This window comes from Hemitrygon akajei, chromosome 6, assembly GCF_048418815.1.
Source record: "Hemitrygon akajei chromosome 6, sHemAka1.3, whole genome shotgun sequence".
Taxonomy (NCBI): domain Eukaryota; kingdom Metazoa; phylum Chordata; class Chondrichthyes; order Myliobatiformes; family Dasyatidae; genus Hemitrygon; species Hemitrygon akajei.
The window spans coordinates 132914558-132941742 of NC_133129.1; the positions used below are offsets into that span (position 1 = coordinate 132914558).

At 39.0% G+C, this 27185-nt stretch overlaps 1 protein-coding gene across 3 annotated transcripts in view; it reads left to right on the forward strand.

Moving 5' to 3' along the window:
- The window catches only part of nap1l4b (nucleosome assembly protein 1-like 4b), a 121777-nt gene that overhangs the window by 35464 nt on the left and 59128 nt on the right, over positions 1–27185 (forward strand). For all 3 annotated transcript variants that reach the window (XM_073049266.1, XM_073049263.1, XM_073049265.1), the window contains exons 6-8: positions 2141–2227; positions 8410–8541; positions 21900–21971. In XM_073049266.1, the coding sequence (XP_072905367.1) occupies positions 2141–2227; positions 8410–8541; positions 21900–21971 (291 nt within the window). The remainder of the gene's footprint in view (positions 1–2140; positions 2228–8409; positions 8542–21899; positions 21972–27185) is intronic.

Below are 27185 nucleotides of genomic sequence, written 5' to 3' on the forward strand. Positions count from 1 at the left end.
CGATTAGAGATAAAGGTGGGAAGATGTGCCTGGAGGCTGTGGAAGTGAGCGAGGTCCTCAATGAATACTTCTCTTCGCTATTCACCAATGAGAGGGAACTTGATGACGGTGAGGACAATATGAGTGAGGTTGATATTCTAGAACATGTTGATATTAAGGGAGAGGAGCTGTTGGAGTTGTTAAAATACATTAGGATGGATAAGTCCCCGGGGCCTGACGAAATATTCCCCAGGCTGCTCCATGAGGCAAGGGAAGAGATTGCTGAGCCTCTGGCTAGGATCTTTATGTCCTTGTTGTCCACAGGAATGGTACCGGAGGATTGGAATGTTGTCCCTTTGTTCAAAAAAGGTAGTAGGGATAGTCCAGGTGATTATAGGCCATTGAGCCTTATGTCTGTGATGAGAAAGCTGTTGGAAAAGATTCTTTGAGATAGGATCTGTGGGCATTTAGAAAATCATGGTCTGATCAGGGACAGTCAGCATGGCTTTGTGAAGGGCAGATCATGTCTAACAAGCCTGTTAGAGTTCTTTGAGGAGGTGACCAGGCATATAGATGAGTATAGTGCAATGGATGTGATCTGCATGGATTTTAGTGAGGTATTTGACAAGGTTCCACACAGTAGGCTTATTCAGAAAGTCAGAAGGCATGGGATCCAGGGAAGATTGGCCAGGTGGATTCAGAATTGGCTTGCCTGCAAAAAGCAGTGGGTCGTGATGGAGGGAGTACATTCGGATTGGAGGGTTGTGACTAGTGGTGTCCCACGAGGATCGGTTCTGGGACCTGGACTTTTTGTGATTTTTATTAACAACCTGGATGTAGTGTAGAAGGGTGGGTTGGCAAGTTTCCAGACAACACAAAGGTTGGTGGTGTGGATACTGTTGAGGATTGTCGAAGATTGCAGAGAGACATTGATAGGATGCGGAAGTGGGCTGAGAAGTGGCAGATGGAGTTCAACCCGGAGAAGTGTGAGGTGGTACACTTTGGAAGGACAAACTCCAAGGCAGAGTACAAAGTAAATGGCAGGATACTTGGTAGTGTGGAGGAGTAGAGGAATCTGGGGGTACATGTCTACAGATCCCTGAAAGTTGCCTCACAGGTGGATAGGGTAGTTAAGAAAGCTTATGGGGTGTTAGCTTTCATAAGTCGAGGGATAGAGTTTAAGAGTCGCAAGATAGTGATGCAGCTCTATATAACTCTGGTTAGACCACACTTGGAGTACTGTGTCCAGTTCTGCTTGTCTCACTATAAGAAGAATGTGGAAGCTTTGGAAAGCATACTAAGGAGATTTACCAGGATGCTCCCTGGATTAGAGAGTATGCATTATGATCAGAGATTAAGGGAGCTAAGGCTTTACTCTTTGGAGAGGAGGAGGATGAGAGGAGACATGATAGAGGTGTACAAGATATTAAGAGGAATAGACAGAGTGGGCAGCCAGTGCTTCTTTCCCAGGGCACCACTGCTCAATACAAGAGGAAATGGCTTTAAGGAGAGGGGTGGGAAGTTCGAGGGGGATATTAGAGGAAGGTTTTTTACTCAGAGTGGTTGGTGCGTGGAATGCACTGCCTGAGTCAGTGCTGGAGGCAGATACACTAGTGAAATTTAAGAGTCTACCAGACAGGTATATGGAGGAATTTAAGGTGGGGGGGTTATATGGGAGGCAGGGTTTAAGTGTCGGCACAACATTGTGGGTTGAAGGGCCTGTACTGTGCTGTACTGTTCTATGTTTTATCATGATACCAACACCTTCGTGTTTGCAGAATCAGAATGTTTACAGCCTGGAAGAGGCTGTCAAATCACTGTGGAAGAACAATCCAGCTGGTTCTGCTCTCCACCCTCTCAGTGTGTGATTGCTTAAATAATATTATCCTTGCCAAGGTTGAATTCACAGAATGAAACAAATCAAAGTTTGATTATAGCAAGCTTCATGCTCGACGTGGAAGGTTAAAGACCCATTCAGCTTGTGCTTGAAGTTGCTACTTCATTGGAAAGCCTTAAAATGATGGGTTGTATGTTAATACATATTTTAGCAAAAGTTTTACCAAAAATATAGCTTCATTCTTGGTTTTCAGTGATGTAGAATATTACTGCTAATTATCAATGTTGAAACCCATTTGTTGCTTAGTTGTTTTCCTTCTTCCAGAGACGAGACATAACATCAGGCAACGTAGAACCCACAGATGCAGAATGTGAATGGCATAATGACAAGGAAGAAGAAGAAGAATTAGCAGTAAGTTTCACTTTTGTGGGGGAGAGGGGGGTGGGAGGTGCAATTTCTCCAATTTAGATCAATATAAATTATAAATCTGATCAAACCTGTGACATTTCTGAAAGTAGAATTTCTTGTCAAAATGTAGATTGCAAAATATGTATAAATTTACACCGATGTGTAAGTTGCATTTATTTGAGAATTCTAATTTTATGAAAATGCATTTTTTAATATACCAACTCACGAACTCTGTTTTCCATTTCATACAGTGTCAGAATACTCTTATCAAATCTTCCTGGCTACCTTATAACTCTCGAACCCTGTTCAATTTGTGCTTCCTAAATGTTAGTTCACAAGTTATGCACCAAGTTCTTGCCTTATACGATTGTAATTAGACTGCCTCCAACTAAGTAATTTCTCTTATTGTCTGCTCCTATGCTTGACTATGGCTATGCTAAAGGTTGGGGAGTTACTATCTCTGAAGTGCTCACCCACTGAGAGATCTGTCACCTGACCAAGTTCATTGCCTAGTACCAGATTCAGTATGGCGTCTCCTCTAGTTGCCCTCTCAACATTTTGAGTCCGAAACCTTCCTGGGTACACCTAACACATTCCACCCAACTAAGCCTTTTGCACTAGGCAGTTACAATCAGTGTCTTTCCAAATTTGCCTCCTGCATACTGTCCTTACACATCTGGAGAAGAGGGAAGATTATGTGAGAATGCTGTTCTTGGACTACAGTTCAGCATTCAACACTAACTCCATCCAGGCTCGACAGGAAGCTCAGATACCTCAGCCTTGACCCTGCCTTGTGCAGCTGGATCCTGGACTTCCTGTTAGATCGCCAGCAGCTGGTAAGAGTGGGCTCCCTCACCTCCACCTCTCTGACTCTCAACACAGGAACCCCTCAGGGCTGTCCCCTCCTTTACTCCCTATATACCCATGTCTGTGTTGCCACCTACAGCTCCAATCTGCTATCTAAATTTGCTGACGACACTACGCCTAATCTCACACAATAACAAGGTGGCCTACAGGGAAGAAGTCATCTCTCTGACACAGTGGTGTCAAGAAAACAACCTCTCCCTCAATGTCACAAAAACAAAGGAGCTGGTTATTGATTACACAAGGAATGGAGACAGGCAAACCCCTATTGACATCAATGGATCTGGGGTTGAGAGGGTAAATAGCTTCAAGTTCCTTGGCATCCACATCACTGAGGACCTCACATGGTCTGTACACACCAGCTGTGTGGTGAAAAAGGCACAGCAGCACCTCTTTCACCTCAGATGGTTGAGGACGTTTGGAAAGGCTTGAGAGAATCCTGACTGGCTGCATCACTGCCTGGTATGGGAACTGTACCTCCCTTAATCGCAGGACTCTACAGAGAGTGCTGCGGCCAGCCCAGCGTATCTGTAGTTGTGAACTTCCAACAATTCAGGACATTTACAAAGACAGGTGTGTAAAAAGACCCAAAGGATCATTGGGGACCTGAGTCACCCCAGTCACAATCTATTCCAGCTACTATCATCCAGAAGCTGTACTGCAGCAAGAAAGCCCAAGCCAACAGGCTCCAGGACGGCTTCTTCCACCAGGCCATCAGACTGACTAACTCACGCTGATTTGAATGTATTTCTATGTTACATTGACTATTCTATTTATTATAAATTACTGTGATTGCACATTTAGACGGAGACGTAACCTAAATATTTTTACTCCTCATGTATGTGAAGGATGTAAGAAATAAATCAAATTCAATTCAATGTTAGTTAATAAAATTACAGTTGAAATAAAGTCAATTCAATCTGTTCCTCAGTGTTGTTACTGGGGGGGGGAGGGGTCCTTAGAATATACCAATAGAGTGATTGCTGCCTTTCTGGATTGTCTCATTCAGTAGACAATCCATTCACAACATCTTTCCTTTTTACAGCTGTGATATTATCCCTGATTAGAAATGTCACCAGCTTACCTCCCTCCCTACCTACCCCTTTTGAAGTGGCTAAGTTCCAGAACATCAAGCCAAGTCGCTGTAATGGCCACAGCTCCATTTACTAATCCATGCTCCAAGTTCATCACCCAGCTACTTCATGCTTTAAAATACAGTCAGCCCTCCTTATCCGTGGGTTCTGCTTGCGCGGATTCAACCAACCATGGATTGGGAAAACCTGGAAGTTCTCTCTCCAGCACTTGTTGTTTGAGCATATACAGACTTTTATTTCTTGTCATTGTTCCCTAAACAATACAGTATAACAACTATTTACATTGTATTAGGTATTATAGATAATCTAGAGATGATTTAAAGTATACAGGAGGATGAGCATAGGTTATTGCGGATCAGGAATCGGGAAAAAAAACGGAAGTTCTCTTAAGTCGGAACAGATACATCCGGTATTTAGTGTCAGTCAAATGTTTGTCTTAGTATATAGTATATATTTTACCTTTCTATGCATATAAAACACTTAAGAAATGTATGTATTTCAATAATTAAACCACTGTGTTTCTTAGTAATAATTGTAACTTTCATCGGGGCAGAGCCTTCACATGCTCCATTATTCTCACTTTGTCCCAACTGTAGCCTAACGCTTTTCTAATGACCGATGGCGTTTCATGTCTTTCCAATCGCTTTATTATTTCCACTTTATTTTCAACTGTAATCATTTTCCGGAACAGAAACACTGCGGGCAGCAGGTCCTGAGCTCCGCCGGATCCTAAAGTCTGCTGCATTGAGACAGGTTAAATAAGCTCCAGGGCTCTGCTGGGTCCTAAAGTCCACTGACGAGCATCCACGTTTTTTGGTATCCACGGGAGTCCTGGAACCAATCCCCTGCGGATAAGGAGGGCCAATTAGAAATACATTTCAACCCATGCAAATTACTTAATTTATGCCCTATCCAGTGCCTTTCTACCTCACCACATTTACATCTACCTAAATACCAATTGCTCCATCATCTGACCTAACACTCAGGTTCCCATCCCCCAACTGCCTAGTTTAAACCTTCCCCAATAGCTACAGCAAACCTGCCTGCAAGGACATTGGTCCTTTTCAGAGAAGATATGACCTGTCCCTTTTCTAAAGGCATACCTACCCAGGAGAGAACCCAATAATCCACAAATCTAAAACCTTGTCACTTGCACCAACTCTTCAGCCACACATTATCTGCCATATCATCCAGTTCTTACCTCCAAAGGTACATAGCATAGGCAGCAATCTAGACATTACTAACCCTGTGGTCCAGCTTTTTAGCTTCCTAACTAACTACTTAACTACTCCTTAACTTCAGAACCTCAACAGTTTTCTTAGGTGCATATGTCATTGGTACCCATATGTACCACAACTTCTGGCTGCTCACCCTCTTCCTTAAGAATGCTGTGTATTCGATCAGAGACATCTTTAACCCTGACACCTGGAGGCAACATAGCATTTGGGAGTCGCATTCTTGTTTTCAGAATCACCTGTTTGTTCCTAACCAAAGAATCTGTTACCGCTACCACTTTGCTCTCCTCCCCTCTCTTCCCTTCTGAGCCATAGAGCCAGCCTCAGTGGCAAGTACCTGGCCATTGCAGTTTTCCCCAGGTAAATTGCTCCTTCCTCCTTCCTCCTCGAACAGTATTCAAACTAGTACACAATGGATTCCAATGAATTGAGTCATTGGTTAATCGGGGGCAGCCATTTGTTTGGGACACTATGCTACTTAATTGGGACAGGAGACTTGGTGAACAGTTTCTAACTAGCACCAATTGCATCATGTTGTGTGGCCGTTAGACACTACACCATGCTTCGAGCGAACAGTGCTTAAATAGCTTCAGTTATGTGTGTTTGTGTTCAAAAAGCAGTAATTTTTGTCGCTGATAGTTGGCGAGAAATAGCAGCAAGACAATTCAGAAGTGTTTTACTCTGTAGTTTCAAGCATTCAGGGTTGGATGTGCTAGAAAGAGCTGGGAGTGAAAATGAAGCAATTTCACGATGTTAGAAACTATGAAGAATTTGAAGGTATTGATTTTCATCTTGAATTTTACAACGAAAGTGAAGATATAGAGGATGCAATTATCAAAAGCATTGTATGAAATCAGCCATTATCTTCACTAGGTGTCTGCGCTGATTTTGTTCATTTACAGTCCATCAAACAAATGTATGGTAGCATACACTGAATTTATTCCTTCATTGATAACTATTAGGAACTAATACAGTTTTATAGTACCGCAGTAATATTGATAGAGTTCTAATTTATTCTGTATTTCATTTAAATACATAATTTATTGCTCAGTTAAAGGGTCGTGTGTCTTTTTTAAAATATATCTTTTAACTACAGTGGATCCGGTTAATTAGGCCATTGGTTAATCAGGACTGCTGTTAGTTTAGGATGGGAGAGTGTTGCCGATCAGTTTCCAACTAGACAGGTCGAGTACACTAGAGTTGCCATTTGACACTATACCGTGCTTCAAACAATCCGTTTTAAAATAGCATGAGTTATGTGTGTTCGTGTTCAAAAAAACTGATTTTTTTTGTCACTGATAGTTGGTGAGAAATAATCAGTAAAACAACTTGGAACTGTTTTGCTCACCACAGTTTCAAACATTCAGGCTTGGCAATGCCAGAAATGGCCAGGAGTGAAAATGAAGCATTTCACTACTTTAGTTAGGAATTGTGAAGGCATCGATAATCAATTTGAATGCTACAATAAAAATGAAGATTTGAAGGATGCAGTCGTTGGAAGAATTGTATGAAGGCAGTCCATTATCTGCACTAGTGTCTATGCTGATTTTGTTCATTTACAGTCAATCAGAAGAACGTGGCAGATGAATTCCTCCATCAATTAATATTAGGAACTAATATACAGTTTTATAGCTCTGTAGAGGTATTGGTAATGTTCCAAATTTTTCTGTATTTCATTTAGATATATAAATTGTTACTGTTGAGTGATATTTTGTCTTTTTATACTTTAACTTTCCATGAAACTCCGGCAGCCACTGAATGGGCCAAAATGTACCCAATTAACTGGATCCAGTATTTGTCATTGAGGGGGATAGCCACAGGAGTGCCCTGCTCTGACAGTCTATTCCCCTTCCCTCTCCTGACAGTCATTTGGCTACCTTAACCATCCTATCAACTACTGTGTTATTTGATAGCTATCAAGAAGGTGTGTGTTGTTTTAGCTTTCATTGAGTTCAAGAGCCATAGGGTAATAGTTTAACTCTGGTTAAACCACTCTTGAATAGTGTTCAATTCTGGTTGCCGAATTATAGGAAGGATGTGGAAGCTTTAGAGGGTGCAGAGGAGATTTACCAGGATGCTGCCTAGATTAGATCATATGTCTTATGAGATAAAGTTGAACAGTTTAGGGTTTTTGCCTTTGATGCAAAGGAGGTTGAGAAATGACTTGATGAGAGATATAGATAGAGTGGGCAGCCAGTGGAGGGAAGTTTAAGGGAGATGTCAAAGGGGAGTGCTTTTTTTTCACAGTGGTACATGCCTATAATGGACTGTCAGAGGTGTTTGTAGAGGCTGATGCAATTAGAGCATTTAAGAACTTCTGAGATTATATACAAGAAATTAAGAAAAACAGAGGGTTATTGGCTGTGTAAGAGGGAAGAATTAGATGGTCAAGGAATAAGTTTATTTAACTGGCATAGTAATTGCGGGCCAAAGGTCCTGTACTGTTTTATGTTCTATGTGCACTGTAGCCTGAAATAAGAACTTTCTTCAATTTCCACCTTTGCAGTTTGCCTTTCTTTGAAGCAGCACAAAGGAAGATATTCTTCACACAGAAATAAAATTACGTTTGAGCCTAACTTCAAATTAGTGTGTCTCATTGCTAAATATCTTTCATTTCTCATATTAGCTATTCAGTGGCTTTCACTGGTTGTTTACTGCTAGTTCTGTTTTAAATGTGATTTTGTGCCATCAGCAAATACTGACTGGAATCTCATGGACTTAAATTAATATTTCTAGGAGTTTTAAGTCTGGCCCCCAGAAATGAAAAGCTATTTAGTTAACATAATTAACCAGGCACTCTCCAGCAAATGGACTGGAAAAAAATCCATGTTGGGTAAAATGGATTTGACATTTTAAATTAGAATAATGGAACATAGCACTTTTTGTTGGTTTGCTTTTTTGTTATCAAATGTAAAGAGCTTGTGGCCAAATTTGCTTTCTGAGCTTTACAGTGCATTGATTAATACTTCTGTTTTGGCTTTTGTCTTAATAGGAAGAATTGAAAAAGAAAGCAGCAATAGAAGAGAAGAAAGAAGAATCAGGACAGGATGAAAATCCCAAAGGAATCCCTGATTTCTGGGTCACAATATTCAGGAATGTAGATATGATAAGTGAAATTGTTGAGGTGAGAAAGAGAACAACATGATTATTAGTTTGAATACAAATCTCTTTTTAATTATGTTGTTGCTATATTTTTGACCATAAGACATAGGAGCAGAATTAGGCCATTCAGGTCTGCTCCACCATTCCATCATGGCTGACTTATTATCCCTTTCAACCCCATTCTCCTGTCATCTCCCTGTAACCTTTGACGTCCTAATTAATCTAGAGCCTATCAACCTCCATCTTAAATATACCCAATAACTTGGCAGCTGCCTATGGCAATGAATTCTATAGATTCACTACACTCTGGCTAAAGAAGTCTTTCCTCATTTCTGTTGTAAATGGATGTCCCTCTATTCTAAGGCTGTGTACTCTGGTTCTACACTCTGACACTATAGGAAAATCATCTCTAAACCCACTTTGTCTAGGTCTTTCATTATTCGATAGGTTTCAATGAGATCTAAACACCAGCAAGTACCGGCCCAGAGCCATCACACTCCTCATATGTTTACCTTTTCATTCCTGGGATCATTTTTGTGAACAACTTCTGGGTCCTCTTCAAATCCAGCACATTTTTTCTTAGCTAAGGGGCCCAAACTGCTCACAATCCTCCAAGTGCAGTCTGACCAATGTCTTGTAAACCCACATTGCATCCGTGTTCTTGTATTCTAGTCCTCTCAAAATGAACACTAACATTGCATTGCCTTCCTTACCACTGACTCAATCTGCAAGTTAACCTTTATGGAATCCTGCACGAGTTCTCCCAAGTGCCTTTGCATCTCTGCTTTTTGAATTTTCTCCCCTTTTAGTAAATAGTCCACACATTTATTCCTTCTACCAAAATATTGACCATGCACTATATTCCATCTGCCACTTCTTTGCCCATTCTCCTAATCTGTCCAATTCCTTCTGCAGACTCTCTACTTCCTCAACGCTATTTGCTCCTCCACCTATCTTTGTATCGTCCATGTTGGCCACAAAGCCATTAATTCCTTCATTCAAATAATTGACGTTTAATGTGAAAAAAAGCAGTCTCAACACTGAACTCTATGGAACAGCACTTGTCACTGGCAGCCAATAAGAAAAAGCTCCCTTTATTCCCACTCTTTGCCTCCTGCCAGTCAGCCAATTTTCTATTTATGCTTGTATCTTTCCTTGTTAAGCAGCCTTGTGTGTGGCACCTTGTCAAAGGCCTCTGAAAGTCCAAATAAACAACATCCACTCAGTATCCTTTGACTATCCTGTCTGTTATTTCTTCAAAGAATTCAACAAATTTGTCAAGCAAGATTTCCCCTAAGGAAGCCAGAGTGGGTGATATTTGCAAGTTTCCAGTTCATTCTGTAACCATTCCATAATCTAGTGATTCTTGAAAGATCATAATTAGAGCCTCTACAATCTCATAAGTTACCTCTTTCATAACACTCGTGTAGTCCCTCTGGTCCAGATGAGTTATCTACCTTCAGACTTTTCAGCTTCCCAGGACCTTCTTAGTTATAGCAGACATTCACTTCTGCCCCCTAACACTCTCGCATTTCTGACATACTGCTGGTGTCGTCACAGTGAAGACTGATGCAAAATACTTAAGTTCCTCTGCCATTTCTTTATTCCCCCATTGCTACCTCCACAACGTCATTTTCCAGTGGTCCAATATCCATTTGTGGTCCTTTTACTCTTTGTACATCTGCAAAACCTTTCTATATATTTATATTTACGGCTAGTTTACCTTCATATTTCATCAGTTTTCTCCTTACGGATTTTTTAGTTGCCTTCTGTTAGGTTTTTAAAAGCTTCCCAATCCTCTGCCTTCCCATTAATTTTTGCTATATTATATGCCTGCTCTTTTGTTTTTATGTCGCCTTGACTTCTTTCGTCAGCTGCAGTTGCCTTACCCTCTAGAATACTTCTTCATCTTTGGGATGTATCTTTCCTGCACCTTCTGAATTGCTCCCAGAAACTCCAGCTATTGCTGTTCTGCCATCGTCCCTGCTAGTGACCTCTTCCGATCATCTTTGTCTAGCTCCTCTCCAGCTTCTGTAATTCCCTTTATTCCACTGTAATAAAGATATTTAACTTTTATCTTCTCCCACCCAAACTGCAGGGTGGATTCTTTCATATTATGATCACTGTCTCCTAAGGATTCCTTTACCTTAGCTCCCTAATCAAATCTGGATCATTACATCCAGAATTACATCCCAATCCAGAATTTTTTGCCTAGGTTAAGAAGTTTGTTTCGCAACATAATTTAGTTTTGTGTTTTATTTTCAGCTTTTGACATCAATTGTTAAGCTCGGTTAAACTTCCAGAAGATGATTTAGTTTTTTGGATAATACATAGGTCCTTTAAACATTTAAACTACTCTATTGCTGATTTATCATCTACTATATTACATGCAATATTACATCTTCCCACATCTATTTTTCTCAAATGATTCATTTGAATGATCACTCATTCCTGACAATGTTGAGCAGATGATTGAATTGACAGAGTCAATCCAAATATATTATGTGGATCTCATATGAACTTGCAAAAGTCACTTTTAAGAGGTGTTTAATAAAAGGCAACTATCAGCCTATTTAGGAATTCATTTGAACAGCTGGACACATCGACTGTACTGTTTTCCATAGATGCTGCCTGGCCTGCAGAGTTCCTCCAGCATTTTGTGTGCGTTGCTGGGATTTACAGGATCTGCAGATTTTCTCTTGTTTGTAAATGAACAAATATAATGTTTTTTATATTAGTTATTTAATTGGGTTCTCTTCATCTAGTTTTAGGATTTGAGTGAAGATCTAATCACATTTTAGGTCATACTAGACAATGGGGTGACCCGTTGGGTCACCCTGTGAGAGAAGGGTAATGCAGTCTAATGTGATCAGAATGACCATTAAATTTTCCTGAATGCTATTGGTATCGCTTTGCTTTGGAAATTGAAGAAGAAAACCTCAGTTTATTAAAGAAGAATGATGCATAGCAAGGAAAATATAGCTTCTCCTCGTTTAACGAAGGACACTTTTGATGGCATCATTTCTGGTTGATCTGCCACCCTTGTGCCTCTCTCTGTCATTCTGGAGACGTGCATGCCTCTCCTCTTCTGTCTCTTCTCTCATCTTTCTTGTCCTGACTCTTTGATCCTGGAGTCATGCGGCCCTGGCTTCATCCAATTCTTGTTCTCTCCCTCTCCTTGCCGCTTCATGACGACGTTTGGCATCATCTCTTGACCATAATGTCCTCCTTCACTTTCCACCTGGCATAATTAGGCTGACCATTTTTTAAAATATCTTTTTATTAATTTTAAATAAACATAAGAGAAACATAGATACAGAGAGTTTGAGAATATATAATTAATAGGTTAAAGTATAAATACAAATAGATGATAATCCATATATAATAACCTCCCAAACTCAGTGATTACGAAGAAAGGAGTAAATAAGGGGAAAAAAACCTTCAAAAAAAACCTAACCAACATGGGCCATTGCATTATGTCAAATATACACAGCAGCGTTAATAACTCCATACCTCCATCCAAATAATTGATAATAAAAGTAAGGTTTAGGAAAAGTCAGTTTAGCTCATATGAAAATGTTGAATAAATGGTCTCCAAGTTTCTTCAAATTTAATTGAAGGGTCAAAAAACACTTCTAATTTTTTCTAAACTCAAATAAGAAATAGTTTGAGAAAACCACTGAAATATGGTTGGAGGATTAATTACTTTCCAATTCAATAGGATAGATCTTCTAGCCATTAACGTAACAAATGCAATCATCCACCGAGCTGAGGGGCATAAACAACTATTATCCATCATTGGTAAACCAAAAATTGCAGTAATAGCATGCGGTTGCAATTTAGTATTCAGAACTTATGAAATAATACTGAAAATATTTTCCCAATAATTTTGCAAGCAGGGGCAAGACCAAAACATGTGGGTCAATGAAGCAACTTCAGAATGACATCTGTCACAGGTTGGATTAACATAAGAATAAAATCGAGCAAGTTTATCCTTAGACATATGAGCCCTATGTACAACCTTAAATTGTATTAAGGCATGTTTAGCACAACTAGAAGAAGAATTGACTAATTGTAAAATTTTCTCCCACTGCTCAGTGGGTATAAGACAATGAAGTTCTTTTTCCCATTCCTCAATTTTTCCTGATACTTCTGGCTGTATTTCCATGATCATATTATAAATGATGGCTACTAAACCCTTCTGGCAAGGATTCAGAGCTAAAAAAATTTCTAAAATTAAAAATTGGACATAACTTCGAAAAAAACTTTAACATGTTATTCAAGAAATTTCTAACTTGCAAGTATCTAAAAAAAATGAGTTTTAGGCAAATTATATTTATTAGATAGCTGTTCAAAGAACATAAAACTATTGTCTAAAAAAAATCACAAAAACATGTTATACCTTTCGTTTTCCATAATACAAAGGCGTGATCCATAAAAGAGGGCCGAAAAAAAAAAAGTTAGATATAATAGGGCTTGATAAGATAAACTTATTCAAGCCAAAGAATTTACGAAATTGAAACCATATTCGTAATGTATGTTTTACTATAGGATTGGTTATTTGTTCAATTTAGATAAAGCAAAAGGAAGCAAAGATCCTAAAATAGAAAACAATGAGCAGTCTTGTACAGATTTACATTCCAAATTTACCCATTGTAGGCAAGATACTATAATCGATTTTTGTGTCCTAAATATTGAATATTAACTGCCCAATAGTAAAATCTCAGGTTTGGTAAAGCCAAACCACCCTCCTTCTTAGGCTTCTGTAAATATTTTTTACTTAATCTAGGATTTTTATTCTGCCACACATACGAGGATATTTTGGATTCAATAATACCAAAAAAAGATTTAGGAATAAAAATTGGTAATGCTTGGAATAAATATAAAAATTTGGGTAATACTATCATCTTAATAGCATTAATTCGACCAACCAATGACAAAGATAATGGGGACCACCTGGTAACAAGTTGCTTGATTTGGTTAATTAAAGGTAAAAAATTAACTTTAAATAAATCCTTATGTTTCTTGGTGATTTTAATACCCAAATAATTAAAATGATCTGTAACAAGTTTAAATGGTAAGTGTTTATAAATTGTAACTTGCATATTTAATGGAAATAATTCACTCTTATTAAAATACAGTTTGTAACCAGAAAAGCTACTAAACTGAGTAAGCAAGGACGAAATAGTAGGAATAGATCTCTCAGGGTCAGTTATGTATAGTAATAAATCATCAGCATATAATGATAACTTATAAGTCCCTTCCCCACAAGTAATACCAAAAATATTAGGTGAATCACGAATGGCAATGGCTAAAGGTTCCAAAACAATGTCAAATAATAAAGGACTTAAAGGACAGCCTTGCCTCGTACCACGGGATAACTGAAAAAAAGGAGATCTCTGATTATTGGTAAGAACCGAAGCTAAAGGTTTATAATATATTAATTTAATCTATGATATAAATTTTAAACTAAAATTAAAATTCTGCAACGTATTAAATAAATATGGCCATTCAACTCTATCGAACGCTTTTTCAGCAACTAAGGAAATAACACATTCTGGTATTTTAGATGAAGGAGTATAAATTATATTAGTTAATTTTCTGATGTTAAAAGATGAATAACGGTTTTTAATAAATCCAGTCTGATCTTTAGAAATAATTTTAGGTAATATTTTCTAATCTAGTGGCCAAAATTTTGGTAAAAATCTTAGAATCCGTACTCAGCAAGGATATAGGCCAATAGGATGCACATTCAGTGGGGTCTTTATCTTTTTTAAGAATTAGAGAAATGGAGGCATCATAAAAAGATTGTCGTAATTTAACTACAGTTAACGCATCTTTCAAAGCCAAGGAGAGAGTATAGAAGAAAAGGATTTTAAAAATTCCGCAGTATAACCATCCAGACCAGGGGCTTTACCCGAATTCATTGAAAAAATAGCCTCTTTTATTTCGGTTTCCATAATAGGTGCGTCTAGAAATACACTGTCTTCTGTTGTTAATTTCGGGATATTCAATTTTCTTAAAAATTCATCCATTATGGAAGAATCCTCAACAAATTCTGATTGATATAAAGAATTATAAAAATCTTGAAAGGCTTTATTTATCTCTTTATGATCAATCGTCAAAGTGCCATCTCGTTTACAAATCTTGGTGATTTGTCATTTAACCGAAGCAATTTTCAATTAATTAGCCAATAATTCGCCAGATTTATCTCCATGTACATAAAACTGGGTTCTAGATTTAATTAACTGATTTTCGATCAAAGAGGATAATAACAAACTATGTTCCATTTGAAGTTCAACTCTTTTTTAATAAAGTTCTTTACTGGGGGTCACTGAATAAATCTTACCAATTTCTTTAATTTTATTGACCAATATTAATATTTCAGAATTAGTTTGTTTCCTAACTCCAGCAGAGTATGAAATAATCTGTCTGCGAATAAATGCTCTAAAAGTGTCCCATAATGTTCCAGTAGAGATCTCTTCTGTAGAATTTGTTGAAAAAACCAATTCAGTTTGTTGTTTAATAAAGTTAAGAAAGTCTGAGTCCTGCAGTAAGATAGAGTTGAACCTCCAAGATTTAGCATTAGAAGATGAATCCATTGTCTTAATAGATAACTTCAAAGGTGCATGGTCAGAAATGGTAATGGAATCATATTTACAATCGATAACATCTGTGAGTAAACGATGATCAATAAAGAAGTAGTCAATTCTTGAGTAATTATGATAAACATGAGAAAAGTATGAGAATTCTTTATCGTTAGGGTGTAAAAATCGCCAAATTTCAGAAATTCCAGAATCAACCATAAAGGAATTAATAAGAGAGGCTGATTTATTCGGAAGAACCTGGGTGAGCTTAGATCTATCCATTGAAGGATTTAAGCAACAGTTAAAATCTCCTCCCCCCCCCCCCCCCCCCATTATCAACATGTATTCATTTAAATTAGGAAAGGATGTAAATAGACATTTAAAAAATTCAGGACAGTCAATATTTGGAGCATAAACATTAACTAAAACAACTTTTTGATTGAAAAGTGAACCAGTGACAAGCAAAAATCTACCTTCTGGGTCCGAAATTGTTTCATAATGTATAAAAGAGGTTGAAGAATCTATAAAAATGGAAACGCCTCTTACTTTGGCTTGGGAATTCGAGTGATACTGTTGGTCTTTCCAAAACCTAAAAAAACATTGACTATCCACCTTACTTGCATGAGTCTCTTGTACAAAGATAATATTAGCATTCATTCTGTAGAATACTTTGAATATTTTTTTCCATTTGATCGGATGATTTAAACCATTATTATTCCAAGAAACAAAATTAATAATCTTATCCATATTGCCAATATTTATCGCAGTTAACAGATAAGGATTAAAAAAATGAACTCACAAATCCGGAAGAGGGAAGTAAGTTCAAGGAGGAACCAGAAGTTATGACACGCCAACCATTTTTGTAGTTTCGAGTCAGCCCATGAAGTAAAACTAAGCAAAAAGCAAGCAAAAAAAGAATCCCCCACCCTCGAAACCCCAGAAAAAAAGCCAAAAAATACAGACACAAACCCCATATTTTTAAAAAAGGGGTTAGTATAAAAAAGATTAATCTATAAAATTAGTGTTTTTATATATATATATATAAAAAAACAAAAGGATTAAAAGAAAAAAACTAAAATGTTAAAACCCAAGAATGGATAATATTGTATTAGTATTTTAAAAGAAAGTCCTTAATCTTGTTCAGACACATCCGAACAGATGCGACGTATCCAAGCACCAAGGTCTTTTGGGGAAAAAGAAGCAACATCTTAGGAAAAAGTTTTTTTTAAAAAACCTTAATATTTAAACGTTAGAGTGTATATAAACTTTTTAAAAAATCTAATGTTATTTTTAAAACGAACAGAATAATAATATAAAAAGAACTAACTCAGAATAAACCCCCAAAAAACGGACCTTTACTTAAGTGTGTAAAAAAAAATACACTATCAACCATCACGTAAGAATCATCAAATTATAAAAGATCTGAATCTATAGACTAATTATTAGCATAAAGAAAAAAGTTAATACAAATAGTAAAAATACAATACATTAGTCAACTCGTAATGAAAAAAGTACTATTCTTCAAGGAATCTTTGAGCATCCGCTGGAGATTTGAACAACCGACAAGTCTCATCTTTGAGAGTAACTCTCAATTGTGCTGGAAATAGCAGCGCTTGTTTGTAGCCTTTCTGATGAATTTCCGACATAACCGATTTAAAAGCCATTCTTGCCCTCAAAACTTCGGGACTGTAGTCTTCCAGAATACGAAATTGGAAATTTTGAAAGCTGATCATACCCTTTTTCCAGGCAGCCCGAATCAGATGTTCTTTAGTATGAGGATAATGAATCCAGAGAATCACTGGTTGTGGTTTCGTACCTGGAGCTGGTTGAAAATGAGAAATGCAATGTGCACGGTTGATTATTGGAGGGGTATCCAGAACTTCTGAGTCGAATACGTCCATTAAAAATTTAGAGAAAAATACAGTCAGATCACCGTTCTCAAAATTTTCCGAAAACACCAATTAGCGGAAGATTTTGTCTTCGAGACCGGTTTTCAAGATCAGTAATTTTAGATTTATAACAATCCAGCAGTTGAGAAGTCGAAGATTGCTGTTGTTCCAAAGTTTCAATTTTGCTATCTCTCTGGCGAGCAGCATCTTCGAGAGCTAAAATTCTTGCTTCTTGTTGTTGAGAATCCGTTGTAAGTGGTTGAAGTTTTACATTGACTGTCTTTAAAATTTCATCGAGCATAGAAAGCTTTGGGGTTATTTTATTCTCCAGTTTTTCAAGTCTCTTGTCCATAAGTTTCACAATTGCTTCCAAAGTTAACGGTTCTTTCACCTGTTTCGATTCCTTAGGTTCTCGTTGTTTAGACATTTTAACGAGTTGAAAAATAATTCAAACAGTTGAAAAAAATTTCATAAGTATCAACCCCTTTAGAATAGGTATAAACAGGTCAATTAGGGGGTGATTGTAGGTTTAAAAAAAAAGTAAAAGGATTGGAGCGAAGCCTAAAACAGTCTCACTCCATAAGCGCCATCTTGAGACCTCCATGTCTTTTTATACCCTAATGCTGGTTAGAAGATATGAAGCAGTAACACCAAAGCCTCCAGGATACTAATTATTCTTGATGATGTGGTTGTCGCTCTCCTAAATAGACGTGTTATAGTCAATGCTATCCTTTGACTGCAGCAAAGGGTTTGATGGGTTTAGATCTGTCCCAATCCTGCACATGCTGATTGTGATTAGCAGAATGTGACTGCTCAAAATAGAGCTGCCCTGCCCTTTTGCTCCACTTGGTGTCGCTGCTGTGAGCATTGTGAGGAGCTGCTGAGGCTGGCCGTGCGCATGCGTCATGGTGTCGTGTCGCGGTTTCCATCATCACTGACATCGGCTCTTGCGTGAAAGCGGGGCTGTTGATTTTGGCGAGTAAGCAATTTTATACGAATATATAACCTTGAACTCTACATTCTGTAAGTGCATTTTAAGTGGATTTAGCCAAAATTGGTGGCGCTGTAATACACCGTTTGCGCTAATTGGAGGTCACAAGCAGAGCTTGAGAGTCTTAGTAGTATATAGATTATGCAGAAATAGAGAAAATTCTAGAGTTTACAAACTTTCTAGCACCACTGTAACCAGTTCTCCTTTGATTCCCTGGGATCCTGTCCCTCAAATTTCCCTCCAGTAGCTTCCCCACCACTGATGTAAGGCTGACTGGGTCGTACCTTGGCTTGTCCTTGCTACCCTTCGTAAAGAGTAGAACATGAGCCATCTTTCCAGTCTTTGGAAGCTTCACCGGTAGCTATTGGTGAAGCAAATATCTCTGAAAGGGCCTCTGCAATTTCCTCTTTAGCCTCCCACAAAGGATCCACCCTTCTGGTGCCTTGGAATTTAATCATTTTTATATCACAATAAGCCTCCCAATACCTTTTCCTTGGAATTATCAATGTCTTCAAAACATATCCATTTGTTGCCCTTAATGAATATTTCTCCTCTGTGCTTGCACATGTGATGAGGGAAGCAAGTCTCATCCATCTTTGTGACTAAGACATGGGTAACCCTGCTAATATAGCCCTGCCCTACCTATATTAAAACCCTGTGGGATTTGCTCTCTTCCTAGCCTTTTAATATAGCTGTTGATCTTCCTGGAATTTTCCTTAACCTTACATGTTAAATCCATTTTATTGCTTCTCTCTGCCCTCTGATTTCCCCTTGAGTGTTCTTAATCTTTTTATAGCTATCAAGGGATTCACTTGTACAGAAACCCCTAATGTTTGTTTTATTTTTCTTCACCAGAACCTCATTGTCTGATCTGCCATGATTCCCAAAACTTGCTATGTTTACCTTTCACCTTAACAGAAACATACTGCTCTGAGTAGTTGCTATCACACTCTTAAAAGCTTCACACTTCCCATTCATTCTTTTCCCTTCAAACAGGCTACTAGATCCTGTCTACTCTTCCCCCCCCTCCCCCCCCCCCCAAAACTGGCCTTACTCTAGTTTATCCCTTTCCAGGATAGGGCCAGTCCTATTCTTTTCCATCATTATCTTAAAGTTAAAATTATGGCCACTAGAACTAAAGTGCTCACTGGCTGCCACTTCAGTGACTAACTTGCCTCATTCCGTAAGAGGAGTTACAGTATTGCTCTTGAGTTGGGCCTTCTATATATTGATTTGGAGAATTCCTGAGCACATTTTTGCAAATTCCATCTCATCCAAGCCCTTAAGGCTGGATGGCCCAGTTAATACTGGAGAATTTTAAAATATCCCATTAATACAACCCTATTATTAATACAACCTTCATAACAAGGGGAGTTGAGTATAGGAGCAAACAGGTCCTTCTGCAGTTGTACAGGGCCCTGGTGAGACCACACCTGGAGTATTGTGTTCAGTTTTGGTCTCCAAATTTGAGGAAGGACATTCTTGCTATTGAAAGAGTGCAGTGTAGGTTCACGAGGTTGATTCCCGGGATGGCGGGACTGTCATATGCTGAAGGATTGGAGCGACTGGGCTTGTATACACTGGAATTTAGAAGGATGAGAGGGAATCTGATTGAAACATGTAAGATTATTAAGGGATTGGACATGCTAGAGGCTCGAAACATGTTCCCGACATTGGGGGGGGTCCAGACCCAGAGGCCACAATTTAAGAATAAGGGGTAGGCCATTTAAAACAGAGTTCAGGAAAAACTTTTTCACCCAGAGATTTGTGGATCTATGGAATGCTCTGCCTCAGAAGGCAGTGGAGGCCAATTCTCTGGATGCTTTCAAGAAAGAGTCCGATAGAGCTCTTAAAGATAGCGGAGTCAAGGGATATGGGGAGAAGGCAGGAACGGGGTACTGATTGTGGATGATCAGCCATGATCACATTGAATGGCGGTGCTGGCTCAAAGGGCCGAATGGCCTACTCCTGCACCTATTGTCTATTATTCTTTCAATTATCTTCTGCACACCTGATCCTGCTGTTCTGTTATGTTCTTGCTGACTATTATGATTTATAACACAGCGCCACCAGAATGACCCTCCTAAGTTCTACCTATATGGCCACACTGGGCAATCCCCGTTATATCCTCCCTTAGCAAAAAGGTTCACCTTGCATCCCCTTTGTACCTTTTGTCACACTTGTGACATCTGTATCCTGGAATACTGTCAGACCTGCCCTTTTCTCCGCCATGTTTCTGTTTTCATTATAATATCCCAATCCTCATACCTAATCCATGTTCTGAATTTGTCTGCCTTAAGTTTAATTGAATATTTCTTTCTCTGCCTTCACTGTTCCTCTGGCTTTTCTGTTTACTAGATTTGCTGTTGCTGGGTACCACTTTATCCCACGACTTGCTCCTGCTCAGAGTCCCACCTTGGGGAGGGAGTTGTGGAATGGTGCATATCTTGTTCAAACCATCCTGTGTAGCATGAGCGAATTTCTCTGCAAGGATATTGTCTCTCACTGGTTCCCTGTCCCTCTTGTACAAGTCACATCTATCCCAGAAGAGATCTCGATGGTTCAAGAACGTGAATCCCTGTTCCATGCATCAGCTCCTCAGCCAAAAATCCACCTAACCTATCTTTGTATTTCTGACCTTGCTAGCATTTGGCCCCAGGTGTAATATGGAGATCACTACTTCCAATCCTACTTTTTTTTAACTTGGCTAACTCCCTATACTTACTCTACAGAATCTCATTCCTTGTTAACCAACATGTACTGGCTGTTCACCCTCCCCATCTTTTTTTCACACCCCCTCAAATATCCTAAACCCTGACACTCAGGAGGTAATAAACCATCCTGGCATCTCTTCTGTGGCTACAAAATTTCCGTCAGGCCAGCTCATTATTGAGTCTCCTATCAGTATTGCTATCCTGTCACTGACTACATCATTCATCTTGAGTTTCTTATATTAGCTGGTCTATCTGACAAAGCTATGATTCTGATCTGGCTTTTGGCTGTTTTCTATATCAGGAATCCGTGGCAGGGTGGACAAGTGATTTAGGCGTGGTATGTGAAGCATAGTTTATATTCCAGCTTTGAAGTGCATACTGTTGATTTTTGTGAAATAATATTTTGCATGTCTTGGTGCATTCTGAGACTTCTTATGTTAGCTAATGAAATGTAAGCATCAGTTTAATCTTGCTAGTCCATTTGATCTTTACAATTGGTTCTGCTTCATGTAACACCCCTAGATAATTCCTCCACATTGCACCTAGTAACTTCATCTAATCCCATTGATATGTCAACAAGCATCCTCTTAAATGAAATCCTTCAATTCTAAACCTTTTTTGATATATAGCTCAAAAAAGGAGATTTCTCCTGAATTCCTAGTCTGATTTAAAGGGGTCATCTTGTGTTTTTTGGTCTTTAATTGCCTATGATCTTATGTCAATCTTCTGATATGTGTATCTCTTTACTGAATCCTATATAGTCATTACTAAAGTGAATGTAGCTCCTGTTTAAATATGCCAATCAAAATTTAATGCTAGATTGAAATTTATTTCATACATTTAATGTGGTTTCCTATGTTTTGATATCTGCACCTTGGTTAGTTACATCACTCATTTGGGGTCACCCGCAAATGTTCAACTAACTATACTTATAATCAAATCCAAATTGTGTACAAGCAATGATCCTTGTGAAACAGCCAACCATTCAGCAATTTAATTTTCCATGATCTTTGTATTTGTAATTGGGTGAGGGGGGGGGGGGGTCAAGGAACTAATAATAATATTGATCATTTGGTCTAGATGCAGCTGCATAGCGGTAAACAAGATAAGAGGGTGTCTGGCATGTAAAATGTTGTTTTATTAGGACCAAGTATTGTAACTTGTCAGCATCTGAGTGCATTTAAATGTTTTCTCACCAGGAGCACGATGAGCCAATCCTGAAACACTTGGAGGATGTCCGAGTGAAGTTCTCAGAGCCAAATGAGCCAATGGTGAGTAATCTTTGTTTAATGCTGATATAAGGTTTTTGGATATTAAAACTAATTTGGACTTGGAAGGACCTGCTCATAATCCAATTTACACAAATGCAAGAAATTTGGATTGTTAATTACTTTAAAGTACCATTTTAGATTGGAAACTTGGCTTCTCAATATGCAGTGCAGTTTAACTTGGTGTGAAGTTCAATAATTTCATGCTTGGTTGTTGACTAAAGTGATAGACTAGGCTTTGTTAGATGTGAAAGAACGAAACGGGGAGAAGGGTGCAAGAGCAGGATAATGTGTGATGCTTGGTTCGATAAAAGTAAAGTGGGACATTTTACACTGGTTTTTCATATGAGGGTGGTGGAGCATTCTTTGTGGCTTATCGGTCTTGTAAACCACTTCTACAAATACTCCTATTTATTAGTTTCTGCAGTGGAAATGTTTGGCCAAAACAAATGTTGTTTTAGTTGTTGTTAACTTGGGTTTGAGTGAAATATTTCAATTGATAGTATCTTTTGTCTACTTGTCCGTTTGCTGCCTCCATTACAGCCAATACTGTCAGTTGTCAAATTTCAAAAATATAACATGATCTGACTGTATTCTCCATTCTTACATATTAAATGGTGAATATTAGGCATGATTTTTGCCTCATCTTCAAACTAAAACTGATGACCAATAGGTAACCAGGTATTTAAGAGTTTTAAAATTGGCAAAAACATTATTAGTGCTGTTATCATGGTAAGTTTAAAATAATGCTTGAACTTTTCAATAGACTTCCAGATTTAAAAGATTGTAACACAGGTGGGAAAGGGACAAATAGTTGAGGATGGAATATGGAGAAAACCTTACTTAATAATGCATTTTTTTCAAGAGCCTGCCATGTGTATGATGTGCTGAATAACCTCCTCTACTGTATATTTCTATGGGGGTTAACCCTAAATTGGATGATTTTTTACAAACAGGGCTGATTTTTTTTTTTTGCTGATTCTGGCACTAATAGGTATCTTTGTCCCAGAAAGGTCCCTTGCGCACACCTTTGTTTTCACATTTAATTCCCCAAAATATAAAATGACTTTTCACAATATGGGTGAACCATATTGTGATGAAATTATGTTCATTTTTAGCCTTGGCTTTTTGCAAACAATAGTGTGAAAATTTAAAACACTTTTTAAAATGTTAAACATTTGGCACTGTGAATAAATATTGATAACTTCCAGAGGGAATGATGGAAACAAGGTAAGATGGCAGCATGCTCGGGTACAGTGGTCTCTCCAGGACCAACCAAAGGTATTTTTGGTTTTTTTAAACGTCTGTTTTACAATCACAAGACACTACAGGACACCAAGTACTTCAAGTACTGCAGGCCTATCCTATCATTGAGTTGCTTATTAGCCGAAGAGCTGGTCTTGTTGCCAACTGTGTTGCTGCCTACTGCAGAAAGACATTGGAGTCTGTGAAGGCAATAGGCCTTGGGTATTTTTCTTGTGATTGCATGACCCTATTGTTTATTGGTAACATAGAATACTGCAAGTCTGGTTCACAGGTTTATTGGCCATATTTTTCTGCTAGCCTTTGTACTTTTTTGTCCTTCCAAATTTACCCCATTGGCCTTGTCCTCACCCGTTTCAACCCATCGATACCCTCTCCACTATTTCTCTCATTCGCTTTATTTCATGTCACCTGCATCACATTGTTTCTTGCATGCTCAAATCATCTCAATCAAATGTAAGAATTTTAATAAAAATCCTCTAGGTGGCGTAATAGTACGCTTCATGAAAGTTTGTGCATGTTCTACAATGAGTGTAACTTAAATCATTGCAAGGAATTAATTTGCTTGTTTGAGGTGTATTTGGGCCCAATTGGGTCAAATAGGAATGTTAATTTGTTACACAGGTTTCAGAGAGTCTCAATCCCTGGAGAACCTATGAGGGGTTTCCCCAGACCCTTCAAGATGATAAGCTGCTATTTGAACTTTGTAAACTTAAGCCTTTCCTTGTGCAATGTAATTCAATGAACCATTAGAAATTTACAACACAAGCAGGTCATTGTGTCCTCACAGGGTTGAGTTAGACCAATGCAACTTCCGACTTTGTTTATAAGGCAGCTCCGTTTGATAATTGCTTCTATTACTGTCACATTTACTGAGATATAGTGGAAAGATTCGGATTGTTATCCAGATAGATCATTCTAAAGTGCAAAAAGAAAACAATATCTGGGTGTACAATATAGTCTTCCCGCTACTAAGAAAAATGTGTAGATAGATGAGTGCAAGGGCCATGATGAAGAAGATTGAGAGATCATTATACAAGGTTCATTAAAGAATCTTAATAGCAGATGATTAGTTGTCCTTGAACTTGTTGCTATGTGTTCTCAATATTTTTGATACATTGTCTTGCATCAGGACATCTCTGTGTTCACTTCAGCATACTTTTGAAATGTGGTAAGGGTTTCCAACTCCAGCAGTAGGTATGCTATTGTCCAGGTGATCCAAGGCTGAGTGGAGAGCCACTGAAGACTTATTGTGGTGATAGGCAAACTGCAACATGTCCAGGTCCTTGCTTGAGCAGGAATTCATTCTGACTATGACCAACCTCTCAAAGCACTTCATCACAGTAGATGTGGGTACAACTGGCAGTAGTTGTTGAGGCAGCTTACCCAGCTCTTCTTGGGCACTGTTATGAATATTGCCTTTTTGAGGCAAGTGGGAATCTCCGACTGCAGCAGTGAGAGATTGAAGATGCTTGAACATCTCAGCGGTTGATTGGCACAGGGTTTCAATACCGTACCAGGGCTTGATGCTTTGTGAGGGTTCTTCCTCTTGAAAGATGTTCTGTTGGCCTCTGAGGTGGAGATTAGAGTCACCAGATGCTGCAAGGATTTGCACAGGTGTAGTTCTATTTTCCCTTTGAAAGTGTGCATAAAAGGCAATGAGCTCATCTGGGAGTAAAGCATCACAGCCCTTCATGATGTTAAGTCCTTCTTTGTAGGAAATAATGCTCCACAAACCCTGCCAACGTAGATGATGCATCCAATTTTGTGTCTAACTTCAATCAGAGTAGTTCTTTTGCTCTTCAAATAGCCTTCTGTAGGTTGTACCTGGACTCTGCATCATCAGTCTTGAATACCACAGCCCTCAGTTCATCCACAGCTTTTAGTTTGCTTAAGTCCAATATGTTCTTAAAATCACACATTCATCCACACAGGTGTTGATGAAGTCAGTGACAACTATGGTGTATTCATTTAGATTCGAAGATCAATACTGAATGTCATCCAGTCCATGGACTCAAAGCAGTCCTGTAAATGCTCTTCCGCCTTCCTGACCATACCTTCTTGGCCCTCACCACTGGTGCTTCAGTCAATCTTTATTCTCTGCCATTTACGCCATGAGTAAAAGTACAGCCAGGTGATTGGTCCTTCCAAAGTATGTTATGGGATGGCATGTTCTTGATGGTGGTAGAAGAGTAGTCAAATGTGTTGGCTCCTCTGGTTCCACAAGTGACATGTTAGAGGTGATTTTTCAGATACTACTTCAAGCTGGCCTGGTTGAAATCCCCCACAATGGTAGGGAAGGCATCTGGTGCATTGCTGATCATGCTGGTCAACTCCTGCAGTGCCTTCCTAAGGTGGAAGGTACATTGCTACCAGGATAATGGCGGAAAGCTCCCTTGGCAGATAAAATGGATGACATTTGACCACTAGGTGTTCTAGGTCAGGTGAGCAGGAGTGAGACAGAACCATCTGTACATCATGATGAGTTAATCATAAGGCATACTCCGCCTCCTCTATCTTTAAAAGACTGAGCTGTTTTGTACTTAAACATCATGTCTTAGTTTATTTACATGCCTCTGTTCCAGAGAACAATTCAGCTTATTGGATCTTTCCTCTTAGCTATAATTTTCCAATGCAGGTAACATCCTTGTAAATCTTCACTGTAATCATGTCTTTGCTGTGATTTGGTAGTCTGAACAATCTGCAGTGGTTAAACTTGGCAGTAGCTGGTACTGTGTATACTTTTCTAACAATTTCACTGCTCTTGTATTTTGTACCTCAGTAAAAGAAATTCTTGCATGTTTTGTACCTTGTCATTCTGTTCTTCCTGATATGTACACAACTGCCTCTTCTTGCACATCTGTGTCCTTCCAATTATTGAATGTCTATGTCTTGTTCCACTTTTTCAAGTACATTACCTCTCAATTTCTGAGGATTGGGTTTGATTTGCTATTTTTCTGCATAACTGACCAGTCTTGGTGTTGCCTTCTAAGTGGTATTCCTTCTTGCTATCAATCATATAACTATTTTTTTGTAATGTCTGTCTATTGACATCATCTTGCTCTCTACATTTAAGAGTCAAGACTCCTATGACACAAAATAGACTCCTTGGCCTATACATTTACACCACTTGTTCCATGGCTTTACTGATTCCAAATATCCTTTAGGTGAAAAAGAATCTTCTTTTGCCCCTTAACCTAAATAGTTGCCTTCTCTGGTTTTTGGCCTGATAATAGCTCTTTTCCTTTATGCTACCTAGATTTCTTGTGATTTTATACACCTATTAAATCACTTGATTTACATGCCACTGCAACACACAAAATGCTAGAAGAACTCAGCAGGTAAGGCAGCATCCATGGAAATGAACATTCTGTAGCGGTGTGCTACACGCAGCGGTGAAATAACGACGCGGAGTCGGTAAACTGCAGTTTAAAAAGATTTTATTCGAACTTCGCGGCCTCGCTTTAAAGCCTCCCTGATCCCGCCCTCCCCGGGCACGGATGCTGTAGGGGGCACGTATTCACAGTCCTGTCCCGCGCCGGCTTTTCCCTTTGTTGGTGAAGCAGACCTGGCGCTCTTTTGGGACTGGCCTTTATGCTGGCGCGCTGGCTATTTGTGAGCCGGTTCGAGTGTGCTAGGAAGTGGGTTGCCACATAACCCCCCCAGAACCGGCGATACACCCCCCAATGTCCACAGTCTGGGCCGGACCCTGTTTGGGAGGTCGGCCTCTGCGTCGCGGTGCCGGGAACTCGACCGGTTGCGCCATGTCCACATGGGCCGGTTTGAGTCGATCCACCGTGAAAACCTCCTCCCCCCCCCCCCAATGTCCAGCACGAACGATGACCCGTTGTTCCTGATCACTGTAAACGGCCCCTCATAGGGCAGTTGCAGCGGTGGCCGATGCCCGCCCCTTCGTACAAACACAAACTTACAGTTCTGCAGGTCTTTGGGTAC